Source organism: Pempheris klunzingeri, chromosome 9 (assembly GCF_042242105.1).
Source record: "Pempheris klunzingeri isolate RE-2024b chromosome 9, fPemKlu1.hap1, whole genome shotgun sequence".
In the NCBI taxonomy this organism is placed as follows: domain Eukaryota; kingdom Metazoa; phylum Chordata; class Actinopteri; order Acropomatiformes; family Pempheridae; genus Pempheris; species Pempheris klunzingeri.
In genome coordinates this window covers 25,361,989-25,380,102 of record NC_092020.1, presented here as the reverse complement: position 1 = coordinate 25,380,102, position 18,114 = coordinate 25,361,989, and the positions used below count along the sequence as shown (strand labels likewise).

At 45.2% G+C, this 18,114-nt stretch overlaps 1 protein-coding gene across 1 annotated transcript in view; it reads left to right on the top strand.

Moving 5' to 3' along the window:
* The window catches only part of abca1b (ATP-binding cassette, sub-family A (ABC1), member 1B), a 41,354-nt gene that overhangs the window by 8,439 nt on the left and 14,801 nt on the right, over positions 1–18,114 (top strand). Inside the window, exons 4-19 of the mRNA XM_070837343.1 lie at positions 1,648–1,789; positions 1,992–2,110; positions 5,408–5,529; positions 5,782–5,985; positions 7,980–8,069; positions 12,993–13,233; positions 13,339–13,478; positions 13,609–13,725; positions 13,949–14,143; positions 14,491–14,696; positions 15,104–15,280; positions 15,375–15,597; positions 16,597–16,818; positions 16,906–17,110; positions 17,405–17,518; positions 17,713–17,887. Of these exons, the coding sequence (XP_070693444.1) occupies positions 1,648–1,789; positions 1,992–2,110; positions 5,408–5,529; positions 5,782–5,985; positions 7,980–8,069; positions 12,993–13,233; positions 13,339–13,478; positions 13,609–13,725; positions 13,949–14,143; positions 14,491–14,696; positions 15,104–15,280; positions 15,375–15,597; positions 16,597–16,818; positions 16,906–17,110; positions 17,405–17,518; positions 17,713–17,887 (2,692 nt within the window). The remainder of the gene's footprint in view (positions 1–1,647; positions 1,790–1,991; positions 2,111–5,407; positions 5,530–5,781; positions 5,986–7,979; positions 8,070–12,992; positions 13,234–13,338; positions 13,479–13,608; positions 13,726–13,948; positions 14,144–14,490; positions 14,697–15,103; positions 15,281–15,374; positions 15,598–16,596; positions 16,819–16,905; positions 17,111–17,404; positions 17,519–17,712; positions 17,888–18,114) is intronic.

Here is an 18,114-nt window from a genome sequence, read left to right as displayed (position 1 = left end):
AAACCAGTGGCAGGTTATCTACCTGCGGCGTGTGTGTCCAGGTGAAAGTGTGGACAGTGTGTTCCAGCACAGCTCGGGGAGATAAAGACGAAACGTCTTCAACATCTTTCAGATTAAATCTGACAGGAGACAGTGTGTCTTCACAAACACGTGTGTGGGGGGGTTTAAATCTCACATGTGCCCCCGGGGGGGGTTTAGTATGTAGTATGACCATCTGCATCCCCAGAGAGGGCACCCAAGGGTGAAAGCTCAGGAAGAGAAACCAAGTAAGATCCCTAATCAGGACGGACAGATAGATCTGGAGAATGTTTTCTACGTTGAGCTCATACTTGAATTCAGATAAAGATGCTTGATTTCCAACATAATCGCTCATCAAAAATCTCTAACAACCCCGCCGTCGTATTTATCGTGTGGCAGCACACACACACACACACACACACACACACACACACACACACACACACACACACACACACACACACACACAAGAAGATAAGAGAAGATATTCCTTTATTTTCCAAACCTACATGAGAAGCAGACGTAGTTGCCACGGCGTCGCCCATCAGTTTGTCGTCGTTTGCCGTTTGAAGCTTTGAGTTTTGGACGTCGCCTCTTCGCCTTCTTTACACAGTTTGTGGTTTATTTTTCACAGTTGCATTAATAGTGACAATTTAACGGACTACGGCTTTGAGAGTCTGGAAATGTCAGATCATTTCATCAACACATCAGATGTGTTTGGTGCCTTGAAAAGTGTCTCAGGAGAGAAAACCACTCAGACTCTATTAAAGAAAGACAAATGTGAAATATTAAATACATATGAAGCAGCTCAAAGAGTGCTGGGCCGATTGTAAAACAAGTGAATTCAAAGAAATCCTGTAAATCCAATATGATCATAAAAGTATTCCAACCTATTGATCAGCAGCGTCTCCACACTGACCTTATCTGACCACAGAGATCAGCAGCGATACCCCACCAGGGCTGTATAACAATAAGTGGGGCTGAAGGAAGATAATTTCTTGGTCAAAATCCGACTGACAGCTGAGAGAGAGGCTTTTACAAGAACACAGATGCAGACGGTGGTTTGTGGTCGTAAAAAGGACTCTAACGGCGAGAGGAGACGAGTTTACAAGAAGAGAGAGAGAAACTAATATGGTTTGGAAATAACGACATCACTTCTGTATCGTTTAATTGACAATGATTTCATTTATTGTGTAAAACTTTCCTTGTGTTGATGTTTAATTAGTGCAAAGTGATAAAAATCAGGAAGTCTGCAGCCCAATATGAATAATGTTAATAAACACATTTAAAAAAATGTCATTTTAATTAAAAGTTCATCAGTTTAATCGGTTAACTCTTTAAACAAAATGTTAAAGAGAGACAACGATCACAAACAGTTAATCAATAAGCAGTTGATGTTTGTCACATCTGAGCTTCTTAGTTTGTTAGCTCTCAACAACTACATCTCCCATGAGTCTTAGCTGCCGGGGTCTGATGGGAGCTTTAGTTGTTGAACAAAATGCTAATTTTTTATAAAACTTGAAGTCTTGCATGATATTATTCATATTACTGTCGCTACTCTTATTTTGGTAAAACTGACAGCTGGTTAACACTTCCTGTTTTATTTTGTATTTTTTTTCCTGTCCGCAGGTCATTTTCCCAACAAGGCGATGCCGTCGGCCGGCACGCTGCCCTGGATTCAGGGGATCCTCTGCAACGCCAACAACCCCTGCTTCAGGAGCCCGACGCCGGGCGAGTCGCCGGGCATCGTGGGAAACTTCAACGACTCCATGTGAGACCAAATTTTGTCTCACTTCCATCAGAGCTGAGGCTTTTATTCTGAAAAAACTGCCCATCTTTAATTTATGAATCCTGTTTTCCTCCTTTCACGTTTACACTTTCACTGCACTTCACTTATCTTCAGAAAACATCAGTCAGTGTTTGTGTTTGTTCCTCTTCATGTTTCAGACACTGATTCTGTGTTTCCTCTCCAGAATTTCTCGTCTGTTTTCGGACGCGAAGAAGATTCTTCTGTACAGTCAGAACGATAAAAACCTGGATGGGTTTAAGGAGCTCGCTCAGGCTCTGCGGGCGATGCAGAACAGCCGATCAGGTAGGAAACAGAAAGCTCCGCAGCTTCGGTCTCTTCTTGGGTCGGCGGTGACGGCAGCAGCATCGCATTTAGCTTTAACTACTGATAAAATCACTTCCACTCCAGGTGAGAAACATGTGGCGATTAATGAACAAGGGAACTGATTGGTAAAGACGCCAAAGTCCATTTATTATGTAAAGTGCACTTGTTAGTAAATATGAGCCCCTGGTGGGACTGGAGACCAACAAGATGTCAGAAGGGGATCTGTTGATCATGTGACCTCCTCTCTGACATGACGAAGACGTCGAAGGCGAGAGTGAAGCAGCAGAGTGACGGCTGGTGTTTTTTGATCGTTGAGCCACTTAAACCTGCTCTGGTAGGACCTTCAAATACAAGTAGGAACTTGAAAATTAGCAGAATGGCACTTTTAAATCTACCTGCAGCCATCCGGTCATACAGATTCTCTATGAAATGACCCTTCTGGGCCTCTGTAGAAATAATCTGATAACTTTATTTTCACTTTATACACTAAATGATGATGTTACTTCATCCAGATTAGAAGCAGTAAATGATACAACTGTGAAATTAATCATCAGTTGGGACCTTGAAACGTAACTCAAGTATATAAAACAGGTGAAACACGTCTTTTTAAAATGTTAAAGAAGTCGTTTTAGATTTAGTTCCTTTACAGTAAAACTTGGCAGAGGATTTTAAACCAGCAGCATTTCAGATTTCTGCAGACGTCCTCAGAGCTCAACAGTCGTCCCTCCTCCGGTTGTGGGTTTTTCAGGCTCATTAAACAAAAAGAATTTTCCTCCTTTGTGTGTTAATTTGCAGTTTAAACTCGCTGTGGGGGGCGTTTCTTTTCTCTACCTGCTCCGACCTGCCGGCGCTCCTCCTCCTCCTCCTCCTCCTCCCTGAGATGGAGCTTCAACACATGTCTGCTCTTTATTCCCTCTAATCACGTCCGATCTCACAAATCAACGCTGTTTGATTCGTGAGAACAGGAAGGTGTGATGTGAGCGTGGGCGTGGAGACGAGCCGCGGCAGGTTTACCTCTTCAGGTGATCTCACCTGGTCAGAGTTCAGCGCAGCCCCCGAGCTGTCGCTGAGTCAGACGCTCCGTGGAAACATCTGAAGAGTTTAGACCAGATTCAGAGACGTGAGGCACTCCGGCCTCTGCAGGTGACGACCAGCGTGGCGCCTCTCTCTTGTCGCGCCGTCCTGTCACGATGAGTTTTCCGCCGCTCGGCTTGGTGGCGTCACGCTGAGCGTCACCGAGTTCAAACGTGTCGCTCTGCAGCTGAACAAACTCTGTCCAATCAGAGGCACACGAGGAGATCTGAACCCAGATCAGACCTGAACCTGGATCGGTTCACTTCAGGCTCTTCGTCAGATTCACAGTCAGAATATCTGACATGTTGTTTCTCCGGTGTTTTTGTCTTTGGAGCCCCGATATTAAATCATCATTTATGAAATAAATCACATGAAACGAAGTAGAACGTATTACTTTATTATCAGTATTATGAAAAATGACCTGTTTATTTCATAGGACTTTAAGCAGAGTTATATAATAAAATACAGGCGTAACATTAAAATGTCACAATAGTGATTCAGTTTAACATTTTCTTCAGTTTCACAAATTCTTGGCTTGTTTATATATTTTATAACATGTAAATATATATGATTTTTTTTAAAAATGTATTTAATTTGGAACTCTTTGAGGCTCCATATTTGTCGGTGTAAGTTGTCATTTGTTTGCCTCTGTGTGTTAACGAGACACAGAAAACAACAGAGAGACAGGAAACAACTTCAAAGACACTTGAAACGACAAAGAGACACAAAACGACCACAAAGAGACAGAAAATGACCTCAAAGAGACCTTTAAACGACTGCTGTATCGCCTGTAGTCCCAGTTTAACTTTCAGCCCGACGCCTCAGAGGGACTCGGAGGCCCTAAACTAACTGCTGATTGGCTGAGAGAGTCAGTGAGTGCGAGCGCTCCTCTCCGGGTTGGCTCATGTCGCCTGTGTAGTTTAATACCGCAGAGTAAATCCTCCCTGGAGGCCTCTGATTGAAGCAGACGTGTTTCTCTGTTGGAGCTCTCAGAGGAAACTGCTCCTCATTTGACCAATCACATCACTCAGAGCTGCTGATGTCAGACAGCTCAGCGTGTCCTCTGACCCGTCAGTAACTGTGTCAGTTCACCTCAGCTCCTCCTGAAGTCCGGTTTTTGTCCCCGTGAGGCCTCCGTACCTCCAGTCTGTGGTTCGTCGTTGTAAAAAAGAAGGAAAGGATCGATTTCATTGTCAGTTAACCTCCAGATTTTCACTGATTGATTTCAGAAAGACGATAATTCAGATCGCAGGGATTATTGTGATCGATGTTCGGTGTATCTTGAACATAACCGCCGTCCATAACAGCAGAGACAAGCTGCATAAACTAGTCGTGGACTAGTCGTGTTTGGATGTCCTTGGATCCTTGGTTTAAACCCACCAGCCTCCATTGACAAAAGCAGTAATTTTACACGGTAGTTGCTGGTCTACTGCTGTCTTGATTGGTTAGTTTGTTCTTGTTATTGTGTGACTGTAGTGTTTTAAAAGACTAGTTTGGCTCCAACATGGTGTTTGTGTAACACACAATAACACAAAGAAACGCATTGTTCAAGGCAGCGGTAGGCCAGCCACTGCAGGTAAAATTGCTCTTTTTGTCAATGGAGTCTGGTGGGTTGAATGGGATTACATTAAAACCATTGGTTGGTTGGTTTGCCATCTGTTCTTGGCTGCTGGTAAACTAAACATGTTTCCAGAAGTTTGTGTCCACGCCACAGCTGCCTGTGTAAACCTGTAGCAGAAGAAAAGATGGGGGTGGGGGCTTTGTCCAAATAAAATGTAAATAGTTGGAGAGATGCAGGTTTCCTCTGAGCTCCGCCTGAGTGGAAAGTTTGTCCTGCAGACATGTGACAGCATGCAGCTGACAGGCAAACCTGGAAATGTGTTTCTGCAACTTCATACAAGCAACAACAACAAACTTAACGTGCTTTATCTGATCAGGCGATGCTCATTTACATGCAGACGCGTCCATAGGAGGCCAAATATGGTCAACGCTTCCTTTCAGTTGTAGCCTCAGGGGTCTTTTACTGCCACTGTTGCTTTTTAAAGTAATAATCCCCTAAATCTTTGTGTTCACTCTGGTTTTATACCAACAAACCAAGAGGAGCAAACCTGGAGTCACATGACTGATGAGGCGTCAGGTTTCTCTGAGGACACAGAAACTCTGACCTGATGTTTCTATCTCCTCTTTTTTTTTCTCTGTCAGGCTTCAAGCTGAAGCATTTCCTGCGAGACGATGAGACTTTGTCGACGTTCCTGCTGAGAAACGCCTCCTTCTCCGAGCACAGCGTCAAGCAGATCAGAGAGGCTGAAGTCAACCTGGAGAGGGTGAGGACGCGCTCAGTCTGAGCTTCAGCTGTCACTGTGACACTGTCAGCGGGAGAAAATGAGTTTCATACATAAAAACATCAAATTAATGTCCCAGAACGTCTGAAAACTGGGAATGAAACTATGATAATATTAATAAAAATCTGTTTATGTCATATTTTACATGAAATAAAACCAGAGAATATAAGAATAAATAAAATGTCCTGATAATGAACCTGACTTTTGAACCCTCTCTCTTTCCGTCCGTCTCAGGTCATCCTGAAAGGTTTCGGGGTCCACCTGAGGGACATGTGTCCCAGGAAGGGCGGCCAGCGCAGCGTGGAGGACTTTGTGACGATCGCGGACCCGCAGGTGTTAACGCTCGTACAGGACACGATCTGTAAGGCCCAGTCGTCATGGCTGAACCAGGCCGAGGAGCACTTCCTGAACAACCTAGACTTCCTCAAACCCATTCAGGTAAAAACACACCTGCTGATTGGTGGAAACATCTGCAGCGTTTATTTATCAGATTATCAGCAGATGTTATATAAACAGACAGAAACTGACCTGCGAAGCGATCTATCCTTAAAACTTGTGGTTATCTGGATTAAAAAACAAAGAGAATCCACATAGTTTTCAAAATAAAAGCCCCCCGTGCAGACTTTCAGTGGTGTATTCCAGCAGCACATCAGTATTATTCTCTAATGGGGGGGGGGCACCAGGCCAGACGTCAGCTGCTCAGAGGGTTTTTAACACCATGACGACCAGAGGTTCATCCTGGATGGAGAAACACTCTGACTTTGACTTTAGCTGCTGTCTGTAGCTGCAGCACAACAAAGCAGGAAGTACATCCAAGAAACACATTTAAAGCAGCAGAAGAAGAAGAAACGCAGCCTGTTTGATCCTGTTAGAAACACATTTAAAGCAGCAGAAGAAGAAGAAACGCAGCCTGTTTGATCCTGTTAGAAACACATTTAAAGCAGCAGAAGAAGAAGAAACGCAGCCTGTTTGATCCTGTTAGAAACACATTTAAAGCAGCAGAAGAAGAAGAAACGCAGCCTGTTTGATCCTGTTAGAAACACATTTAAAGCAGCAGAAGAAGAAACGCAGCCTGTTTGATCCTGTTAGAAGCAACAAAGTGACCATATCAACAAAAATCTGTACCAGAGAAACTCAACTCAGACTCATTTTCATTGAGTTAAACCAGATGAAACACCAGAGAAGAAGAAGAAGAGTTGTGTATGTTAACAACAGTTAAGCACAAAAACATACAAATAAGACAAATATATACACAACAAAACCTCTAAAGAATCGTGGAAAAAACATCCAGTCTCTGTTAGGAAACTTTTACTTTTAATGTTTTAATGTTCTTCTTCTACTTTTTAGTTGTTGTTGTATTGTTCTGTGTAAACAAAGTGAACTATGGTGGGAATCCTGTAGAAAGAGTCAGTGAATGACGGAGGGCGTTTTCACCTGGCTCGCACTGTTCAGGTGACACAAAGCGAAGGTGTGTTTGGTGTGTATCCAGCATGGTGTGTGTGTGTGTGTGTGGGAGGAGGCGTGTCTCGGCCTGTCCGTGCTCTTTACAGTCTCAGTTTTCGTACCCTGGAGACCCGTTTGGTGGTTTTAAAGGTTTGAAAGCAAGCTGTATGTCAGCGAGGCCTCGCTCCCTTTGTGTTCAGAAATCTACGAGCGGCTGACGGACTGTGTGAACCTCAAACTAATTCAAACTGTTTCTGTCTCAGCTGAAAGTTTCCACGGCAGCAGGGAAGGAAATCGGTAAAATCCTCCAGTCAGAGACTCCGAGAGAAAATCCTTTTACAGTTTCAGTAAAGTTAAAGGAGGATCAGCTGTGAAATGAACTTCAGAGTGCTCTGATGGATGATAATGAAAATCAACAGGTTATTCAAGGTTCCTCAACAAAACAAAACAAAAACACACATCTGCATTAAAGTCCGGTGTGTTTTAAAGAGCGATGAATTGACCCTTCGCCAAGTCCCACCAGTCTGTGGTACTTTTGAGAATCTGTGACCGACTTTAAAGGTAATAATAATGAATTTCTAGAATCATAGCTCAGAAATATAAAGTAAACAGAAAGAATAAAGTCTGCAGTTCAGAGCTGCATTCACAATAAAGTGAACTGTGAATGAAGCGGATGTTAAAATTGATGGAAAAGCTCATCGGCGCCCCAACTCAGCTGCCGTGTGGCTAAATCACCCGTGATAACGTCCTTTTGCAGACACGGTAAAGACGGAGCTAAAGTAAACAACAAAAATGATATTCGGTTAGAAACCTTAGAAATTAAACTTAACTTTACCGCCAGTGCATTGATTGAGGTAATTTATCATAACAGTTAAAGGGGAGTTTCATCAAAAAAGTGTTGTCGAATTTCTCTTCGTCAAAAATAAAGTTGCTCTATTACAAGTTTGAACTGAAGCTGGAAACTCAAAGTGTCTCTTTGTGTCTCTCAGATGGACGTGAGGTCCGACCCCGAGACCGTCGAACAGGTTGCCAAGGCGACCAGCAACCTCCTGGACAGTCTGGGTTCGCTGGCAGTCGAGGTAAGAAACACACCTGGTCAACCCGAGGCCTCCGCGGCGTCATTTATGTTCGGTGGGACGTGTCCTGCAGCGGACAGACGTGTCGGTCTTCCTGCCTGCATCAGCAGCAGACCGAGGCCACTGGGTTTACTTGGCAGCTCCGAGTGTCTCTGGGAGTCTTTGTGTCCAGATAAAAGCTGTTTTCCTGCAGCAGAGACAGATGAGCTCCCCAGCTGAACAAAGACTCGAAACGTCTCAGCAGGTTTTCTCTTCGCAGTCCTCTCAGGAGGAGAAAACACGAGTCTGAACAAACAACAAACACTCAGCGCTCATCTGCGTCCTGCTCAGGGTCCCGCTGAGTCGCCTCGGGCTGCAGGTGGCTGCATGGAGCCTTCGGCGGCCATGTTGGAGGCCACAGCAGCACCGAGGAGACTCTGAGCTGCAAAGGCAGCGACTCTGAAACAGTGAAGGATCCACAGTGAGCTGTAGTAGTGGGATAAACTGGGAGCAGACTGGGGACACACTAGAAGTGGACTGGGACCATTATGAAGAAATACTGGGAACATTATGAAGGAACACACTGGGGACAGACTGGGGACAGACTGGGGACAGACTGGGAACAGACTGGGAACAGACTGTGGACAGACTGGGAATAGACTGGGAACACACCGGGAATACACTGGGGACACACTGGGGACAGACTGGGGACACACTGGGGACACACTGGGGACACACTGGGAACACACTGGGGACACACTGGGAATACACTGGGGACACACTGGGGACACACTGGGAATACACTGGGGACACACTGGGGACACACTGGGAACACACTGGGGACACACTGGGGACACACTGGGGACACACTGGGAATACACTGGGGACACACTGGGGACACACTGGGGACAGACTGGGAATAGACTGGGGACAGAGTGGGAACAGACTGGGAACACACTGGGGACAGACTGGGAACAGACTGGGAACAGACTGGGAACAGACTGGGAACAGACTGTGGACAGACTGTGGACAGACTGTGGACAGACTGTGGACAGACTGGGGACAGACTGGGGACAGACTGGGAACACACTGGGAACAGAGTGGGAACACACTGTGGACAGACTGTGGACAGACTGGGAACAGACTGGGGACAGACTGTGAACAGACTGGGGACAGACTGGGGACAGACTGGGAACAGACTGTGGACAGACTGTGGACAGACTGTGGACAGACTGTGGACAGACTGGGAACAGACTGGGAACAGACTGGGGACACACTGGGGACAGACTGGGGACAGACTGGGGACAGACTGGGAACAGACTGGGAACAGACTGGGGACACACTGGGGACAGACTGGGGACAGACTGGGAACAGACTGGGAACAGACTGGGGACACACTGGGGACAGACTGGGGACAGACTGGGAACAGACTGTGGACAGACTGTGGACAGACTGTGGACAGACTGTGGACAGACTGTGGACAGACTGGGAACAGACTGTGGACAGACTGTGGACAGACTGTGGACAGACTGTGGACAGACTGGGAACAGACTGGGGACAGACTGGGGACAGACTGTGGACACACTGGGGACAGACTGGGGACAGACTGGGGACAGACTGGGGACAGACTGTGGACAAATTTCTCCCTTCAGTCTTCAGTCTCAGCTGTTGAGGACAGTCTGATAATCGGAGTAAAGTTCAGTCAAGATGACCCAGTATGTTGTTTTTCACCCTGAGGTCATCACACACACACACACACACACACACACACACACACACACACACACACACACACACTGGGCTAAATTGAAAACATGTGACTGCTGTGTTGTGTTTGGTTTGTGCGGATGCTGAGTCAGGAACTCTGTGTGTGTGTGTGTGTGTATGTGTCGTACAAGTGAACAAACCTTTATTTAACCTTTAATTTACAGGATGTAGTTTAAAAAAGAAACAGATTGCTCCTTTAAACATCATAAACGTCTTATCTAAATAGTTTTTCTTTTCCTCCAGTTAATGAGCTTTATTTTGAAATTCATGCGTAGAGGGAAGTCATTGGATTTGAAGACCAAACAGAAAAAGTGTCTCAGAGCTGATTCTTTGTTTTACAGTTTAAAGGCTGAACCCGCTTTATTTAACGACAGTCACCTTCTGCTGTGTCTGACAGGCCGGTCCCGTCGGCCCGAGGGGAACTCACTTTAAGCTTTCCGGAAACTTCTGACCTACTTTCATCCGTCAGAGTCTCGGATCAGATTAGTTTCAGAAATACGCTGTTTCTTCATTTTACGGGCTACGGCTGCAAGTGATTATTAACTTTATCGTCTGTTAACATGCCAACAAATTCTTTTTTCTCTGGGAGAAAGAAGAAAACAGTGAAAAGTCACAATCATCGAGTGTTACTCGATTGTTTACTAAGATTTAAAACATCTGGAGAAACTAAACCCCAGAGAATTGACGTGTTTGTGCTTTCTGTAGATTGACTAATGAATTAATCATCAAATCGTTTCAGCTCTAGAAGCGACCAAAGGGGGAATTCTTCCCCTCTACGATTCCGCCAAACATCAGGTTGTTAATAAAGTTATCTTTGCAGAAGTTCGCAGCAGATTTTCAGCGTGCAGGCTACAGGAGCGATGGTGTCGGGCATCCTGTTTTTGTTTGCACTGAAGGTCCAAGTAAAGGCAGAAAATAATGAAACGTGTAATATGATTATTATTATTATGTATGCATTATGTATTATGTACAGAACAGCAACACGTTCTGTAGTAGACTGTGGCCGTATCGCCCACCGCTAAACTAAATAAATGTACATAAATAAATTAGTAAATAGATAAATAAATAAAGATAAATACAGTGTTTAACTGAAGTTAAATGATTGTAAAGAAAAAATTCATTCTGATCAGAAAATAGACATTTTATTGCCTTTTTTAAAAAAATAAGTGGTCATTGCTAACAGCTAGCTGTACGGGATCAGGCTATTTAATATTATTTAATATTAATTATAATATTATTTTGGTTGTTTGATCTTGAATGCCCTGTAGTGATCGACGGACGGCAAGCTTTACCCAGCATGCCGTTCAGCAGTGTAACAGTGAATAGGGGTCCCCTCTGAACACCTCTGGTGGTTGTGATGCACCGCTGATGAATACGTCGAGAGCTCAACGCTTCCTTTAGTCCGTTAGTCCTCAGCAACACGGCCGCCGTTTCACTTCTGCTGAAGTGTCCAGTAACGTGTTGACCTGCAGTAACCTCCTCATCTTCCTCTTCCTCCTCCCGAAGCTGCTGCAGGAAACACAAACAGCCACAGTCCCACCATGCGAACCTCCTCCTCCTCCTCTCAGCTTCACTCTTCACCTTTCCTCCACTGAATGCTGCTGCTTATTCTGCAGATTCACTCTGAACATTCAGCAGCAGATTAAAAAAAACCAGCTGCTGTCACGTTAAAACTTTAAAAACAACTTTTCTGGACAACTTTCTTTCTTTCTTTTCTTCCTCAATGATTAGGGAAGGATGGAAATCCCCAAATCTGATCACTGTATTTGGACATTTTACAGCTAAACATCTTCTTAATGCAGACTTTTAGTTGTAATATAAGTAATAATAAGACTCCAAACACATGAGAGACTGAACTGATCTGTCCACGTTCATGTCATTAATCAAAACTCACCTCTTCAAAACTGTGTGTTTTAACCTTAAGCACTCTAAAATGCATTATTATTATTATTATTTTTACATCCACCATCAGTGCTTTAGGTTGTTTTTCATAGTGATACATAGAAAATATACAAAAAACAACACTATTGTATCAAAAACATGTTTTCCAGCTTTTAATGTAAAAGAATGGTGTTGTGTTCAGGCACTCTTCGTAAGCTCGTACTTCCCAGACTCCTTTTCTTTAGTCACAAATAAGCATTTTTAAATACAGTTTTACAAATGGAGTAATTCAGAGTTACCTCGGCTGCAACTGAGCGTGTGTGTCAAGATGTTTAGAGGGTAAATTTAGCATTTAGTTATTTTATTTGTCATTATTAAAAGATGCTTTGTGGGGTTCTTCTGATGTTTCTGACGATATTTGAAGAGAACGTCAGTAGAAATCCACTGGAAAGTAATTCTGCAAACATTCGGACAACCGTTGTCGGCTCTGAAGTCATCGGTCGGTGTTAAAACTAGTCGGAGCCTCAGCAGGAAGTTGCGACAGACTTCACGTCACTGTCAGCGATTATTTTGTGAGTGCAGAAGTCAGACTGACTGGAATAATGATTCATATTGAGGACGGACTGGAAGCGTTCTGAGTTATTGTTTATTACAGTTGTTCGTTGGTTAGTTTACTATAGCGGTAGTCATGGCAACAGGCTGGTCTTGATTATCCATAGATTGAATCACCAACGTGAGAGAAAAAAGATTAAATGGTTAGAAATGCCAAACGACTTAACTGATGTAATAGTTGTTGTTCCATAAAGCAACATGTTTTTCTCTCACCATCTCGCGGGCTAACAGCTAACGGCTAATGGCTAATAGCAAACACCAGTGTTGCTAATGCTAACTGCAGATTAGCGCTGATTACGATACATTTCTAGCCAAAATAAAGGCACGACAGTATAACAGATAGGTAAACAATGTGCTAACATGCAGAATATGTAGCTTTTAAACTCACCTGGAGGACAAATGAATTATCAGTTGTGTTTCTAACATGTGGCGGTGCTGCACTCTTGTGGCCCAAATGAGTATTACAACAACAAAACACAAAAAAATAAGAAATGATCCTTTTTTATCACCAGTTTTAAGCCATAATGACTTCATATCAGATTTAAAAGATGTCTCACCAGATTTTTTTCCTCTTTTGGGTGTTTGTCCTAAAAAAATTAGTCTTTTTTGTAACCTAAAGCTCTTCCACCTTTTTTTTAATTTTGATGCATTTATATACCGAATTGTTTCTCTCTCTTTGTCGTCCAGTTGGCCAGTATGAAGAGCTGGATCGACTTGAGGAACGAGATCATCTTCCTGACGCAGAACGCCACGTCGTCGCCCAGCACCATGTACCAGGCCGTGTCCAGGATCGTGTGCGGCCACCCCGAGGGGGGCGGCCTGCAGATTAAATCCCTCAACTGGTACGAGGACAGCAACTACAAGGCGCTGTTCGGAAACCACAACAGCAGCGAGGACGAGCCCACGTCGCTGTACGACAACTCCTCCAGTGAGTCGTCAGGAAAACTACCTGAGAAGTAGCCCAAAGCGTTGGGATCTCATTATAGACTCACAGGGTAATTCTGGATTTCTTACTCGACCGTGTGTTTTCCAGCTCCGTACTGTAACAGCCTGGTGAAGAACATGGACTCCAACCCGATGTCCAGGATGATCTGGCAGGCTGTGAAGCCTCTCCTGATGGGGAAGATCCTGTACACCCCGCACACCCCCGCCACCCAGAAGGTCATCCATGAGGTACGACGCCGCTTCCCGTCTCGTCACTTCATCGCAGGAGGAGCACCCCGTCTCACCCCGTCTCACCCCGTCTCACCCCGTCTCACCCTGTCTCACCCCGTCTCTCTGTCTGTGTCTGTGGTGCGTTCAGGTGAACCGGACCTTCCAGGAGCTCGGTGTGTTCAGGGACCTGGGCGGGATGTGGGAGGAGATGAGACCCAAAGTCTGGAACTTTATGGAGAACAGCGAGCAGATGGACGTCATCAGGGTAAACAGGCTCCGCCCACCTCCGTCTCTCCTTCATCTTAATTCTTGATTTTTCATTTTCTTCTTTGATTTTTAATCTTTGTTTTTCATTCTACTCAGCAGAGTGGTCTCTTTCTGAGCTCCACAGATAAACAATGTAGAATCACACGGACATTATAATTCTAGACGTCGTGAACTGATTTGTCTTCAGCCGATAAATAAAATCCTGATCCGACCCTCCTCAGACGCTGCTGAAGAACAACATCACCGCCAACTTCTTCCACGCTCAGCTGGCCAACACCGACTGGACCGTGGCCGACATCTCCAACTTCCTGTCCAAGAAGGTCGACGATCCCCGGACGCCGGGCAGCGCCGTCACCTGGAGGGAGGTGTTCAACGAGACCGACCAGGCCATCATGAGTATCTCCCGCTTCATGGAGGTCGGTGTTGACCTTAACAACCAGTCTGACCTGACATTTACAGCTAAAACAGTCATTTACGCAGAGTTTTAGCTATTTTTGGGGTAAATTTTGGACCTTTTGACCGTCTGCACTTCTGAGGACACAAACCTGACAGCTAACTGACATTGTGGGGACCGTAGACAATCTTGAGCTTCAGGTTACAACTTCTTGCTCTACAAATGATGCGATTCATCACATTTACATTTGGCGGAACATAAAGTGGCTCTGGTTACATTTACGGCACAACCAGGGCTGCACCGTCACCAGTGATGATGATGATCATGACCTGACCTCCCTGTGTGTGTGTGTGTGTGTGTGTGTGTTAGTGTGTGAACCTGGACAAGCTGGAGCCGGTCTCCAGTGAAGAGCGACTGGTCAACCAGTCCATGCTGCTGCTGGAGGACAGGAAGTTCTGGGCGGGGATCGTATTCCCGGACGTCGACCCCAACGCCACCGAGCTGCCGGCCAAGCTCAACTACAAAATCCGCATGGACATTGACAATGTGGAGAGGACCAATAAGATCAAAGACGCGTGAGTACACACACACACACACACACACACACACACACACACACACACACACACACACTCAGATGAAAGTGTTCCTGTTCCTGAATGGTGGTCATGACCTCAGTGACCCTGAAATTACTCCAACAAAAACATCAACACAGAGACACTGAGAGGTGTGTTTGTATACAGTAATTGTCAGGACCATGTGAGGACAACTAGCAGGCCCCCACAATGTTAAAGGAACAGTTCAATGTTTGAGTGAAATCCTCTTTTCTTCTTTCTTGCTGAAAGTCAAACTGATTCCACCTTCATGTCTGTTCACGCAGCTACAGCTAGCAGCCAGTTAGCGTAGCTTAGCATAAAGGGTTAAAGCGACTCGACTTGTCTGTTTTCTCCCCCCCCCCCCCCCCCCCCCCCCCCCCTCTCAGGTACTGGGACCCAGGTCCTCGTGCTGACCCGTTTGAGGACATGCGGTACATCTGGGGTGGGTTCTCGTACCTGCAGGACGTTATCGAACAAGGCATCATCCGAGCGGTGACGGGCACCAAGGAGAAGACGGGCGTCTACATCCAGCAGATGCCGTATCCCTGCTACGTAGACGACATGTGAGAACATCCGCAACCTTCCTCCTGCTCTGGTTTTTAGTTTTCAGAGGCGTCCGACCTCTCGTGACCTTTTCCTTCGTGTCCTCTGTTGCAGTTTCCTGCGGGTGATGAGCCGCTCCATGCCTCTCTTCATGACTCTGGCCTGGATGTACTCGGTGGCGATCATCCTGAAGAGCGTGGTGTACGAGAAGGAGGCCAGGCTGAAGGAGACCATGAGGATTATGGGATTGAATAACGGCATCCTGTGGTTCAGCTGGTTCATCAGCAGCCTGATTCCTCTGCTGGTCAGCGCCGGACTGCTGGTGCTGCTGCTCAAGGTCGCGACCAAACACACACACACACACACACACACACACACACACACTTAACCTGCCGATGCATCATTTAATAATTTACTAATTCACAACAAATGCACGTTTTTGATTTTTCCAAAGTGGAGCTGCGACAATTAGTTGCTTAATTTGCTTAATTTAATTGATTATTCAGGTAATTTTTCAAGCAAAACTTTTCAGCTTCTTGTTTATGAGGATCTGCTGCCGTGTTTAGTCTGATCAGTAGAAATAAATTCACAAGCGTTTTCACTTGTAAATGGTTTAATATGGATACAGAGGAAGAGTTTAGAGAGAAAGATTGACGTAACTGTCTTTAATCTCACAACAACAGCTCTACTTACTCAATAAACTTCGCTGTTTTCCAGCCGACTGTGACACTCGTGGCTGTTGTTTCATTTAATGACTCACTTTATGATTAAAATAAATAGTTATTAAAATAATTGTTGTTGTTATTTTGCTGTTTAGCCGGGTGTTCAGTCAAACAACAGCCAGAGAGCCGGCAGTTCTTGGTCTAAGAACCACGAATCAAAATTTAACATTGTTTGTTTGTGTATCAGCCAACTTTGTAAAGATTGAAGCTGCTTGAAGATTGTTATAGTATTTACAGATATGTGTGTGTCCTGGTGGCTTTGACTCGTTCATCTTACATTTCCCGTTTGTCTCAAAGTGAAACACCTAAAAACAAGATTCACTGTATAAAACAGACTTTAATATCAATACAGTCGCTCTCCAGAGAGGTTTTAGCACATTACCCGAAGTACTGATGTCTGCTGCTGATTCATTCACTGAAATGCTCATAGTGATGTTTCACTATCACCAATCTAAGTGTGAACTAACTGGAAATAACTCATAAACAAAGCTGGACATCATCAGGAGACTGTAAAGTAAATTAAATCAATCTTAGAAACGTCATCACTTGACTGATTTGAAATAATCTGTTATAATCTGGTGTGACTGACTTCGCTCTGAACTTGTCCTGTACAGAAGGGGAACCTGCTGCCCTACAGCGACCCCGGGGTGGTCTTCCTCTTCCTGGGATCCTTCGCCGTGGTAACCATCATGCAGTGTTTCCTCATCAGCACGGCGTTTGCCCGCGCCAACCTGGCCGCCGCCTGCGGAGGAATCATCTACTTCACCCTCTACCTGCCCTACGTGCTCTGCGTCGCCTGGCAGGACTACATCGGTTTCGGAGCCAAAGTCTTTGCTGTAAGACCACGAAGCTCTGATAAGTTTGTTGTGACGATGCCGTGTTGTTATTGGACAGAGTGAGTCACATGTCCGCCTCACCCGCAGAGCCTCCTGTCCCCCGTGGCGTTCGGGTTCGGCTGTGAGTACTTCGCTCTGTTCGAGGAGCAGGGAGTCGGTATCCAGTGGAAGAACCTGGTGTCGAGTCCTCTGGAGGAAGACGACTTCAGCCTGCGCACCGCCATCCTCCTCATGTACGTCGACTCCTTCCTGTACGGAGTCCTCACCTGGTACCTCGAGGCCGTGTTTCCAGGTGAGAGCAGACGAGCTGCAGTCGACCACGAGGTTTAACGTGTGGTTAACAGACAGTTCAGGTTCAGACAGACTTAAGAAATGGATCTGATGGCAAAACTTTAGTTTAAATCCACACGATAATAAGATAGATAGATATTAAAGCATTAAGGTTCCCATGTTTAGACTGTTTGTTTTTATTGTGCACAGGTCTCTCTTGAAAAACAGATCTCAATCTCGATGATACTAACTGTTAAAATAAAAGAGTAATAATAAGATAATATTAATAATAAGATTTATGTGCTGTGTGTCTCAGGTCAGTACGGGATCCCTCGACCCTGGTATTTCCCCTTCACCAAGTCCTACTGGTTCGGGGACAAAATCGGCAAGTCCAACAAAGTCCCGCTGAACCGGAGAGGAAACCCAGGAGGTGAGACTGCTGTGACGCAGAGTAACCACACGGTGGCGATACAGAGCTGCACTCTCACACACAATAACGTCTGTAACCATGAAGAACAAACAGGGAATTTAAATACAAATTACATTTTTATTCTCAGTTTAATCTTTGATCTGAAGGAGACTCTGTGAACAAAACAGTCATTTGTGTTCACACTGGTTTTCCAGCGGTGTGTATAGAGGAAGAGCCGACTCACATGGATCCCGGCGTCTACATCGAGAACCTGGTGAAGGTTTATCGTCACGGGAAGAAGCTGGCGGTGGATGGACTGACGCTCGGCTTCTACGAGGGACAAATCACCTCCTTCCTGGGACACAACGGAGCCGGAAAAACCACAACCATGTGAGTAAAGAACCACGTAAACCAGTGCAAACACACACACACTCGTACTGGGGAGGATACTGGCAGAAGTGCAGGTAAAGACACATTAACTTACAGGTGCAGACAGATGCTGTCACAGTGGTAAAGATACAGGTGGAGGTTTAGATACTAGTAGAGGCTCCAGTGCAGAAACAGGTGCAGAGATACACTACAGGTGAGTGTAGGCACAGAAGCACACAGGTGTAAAA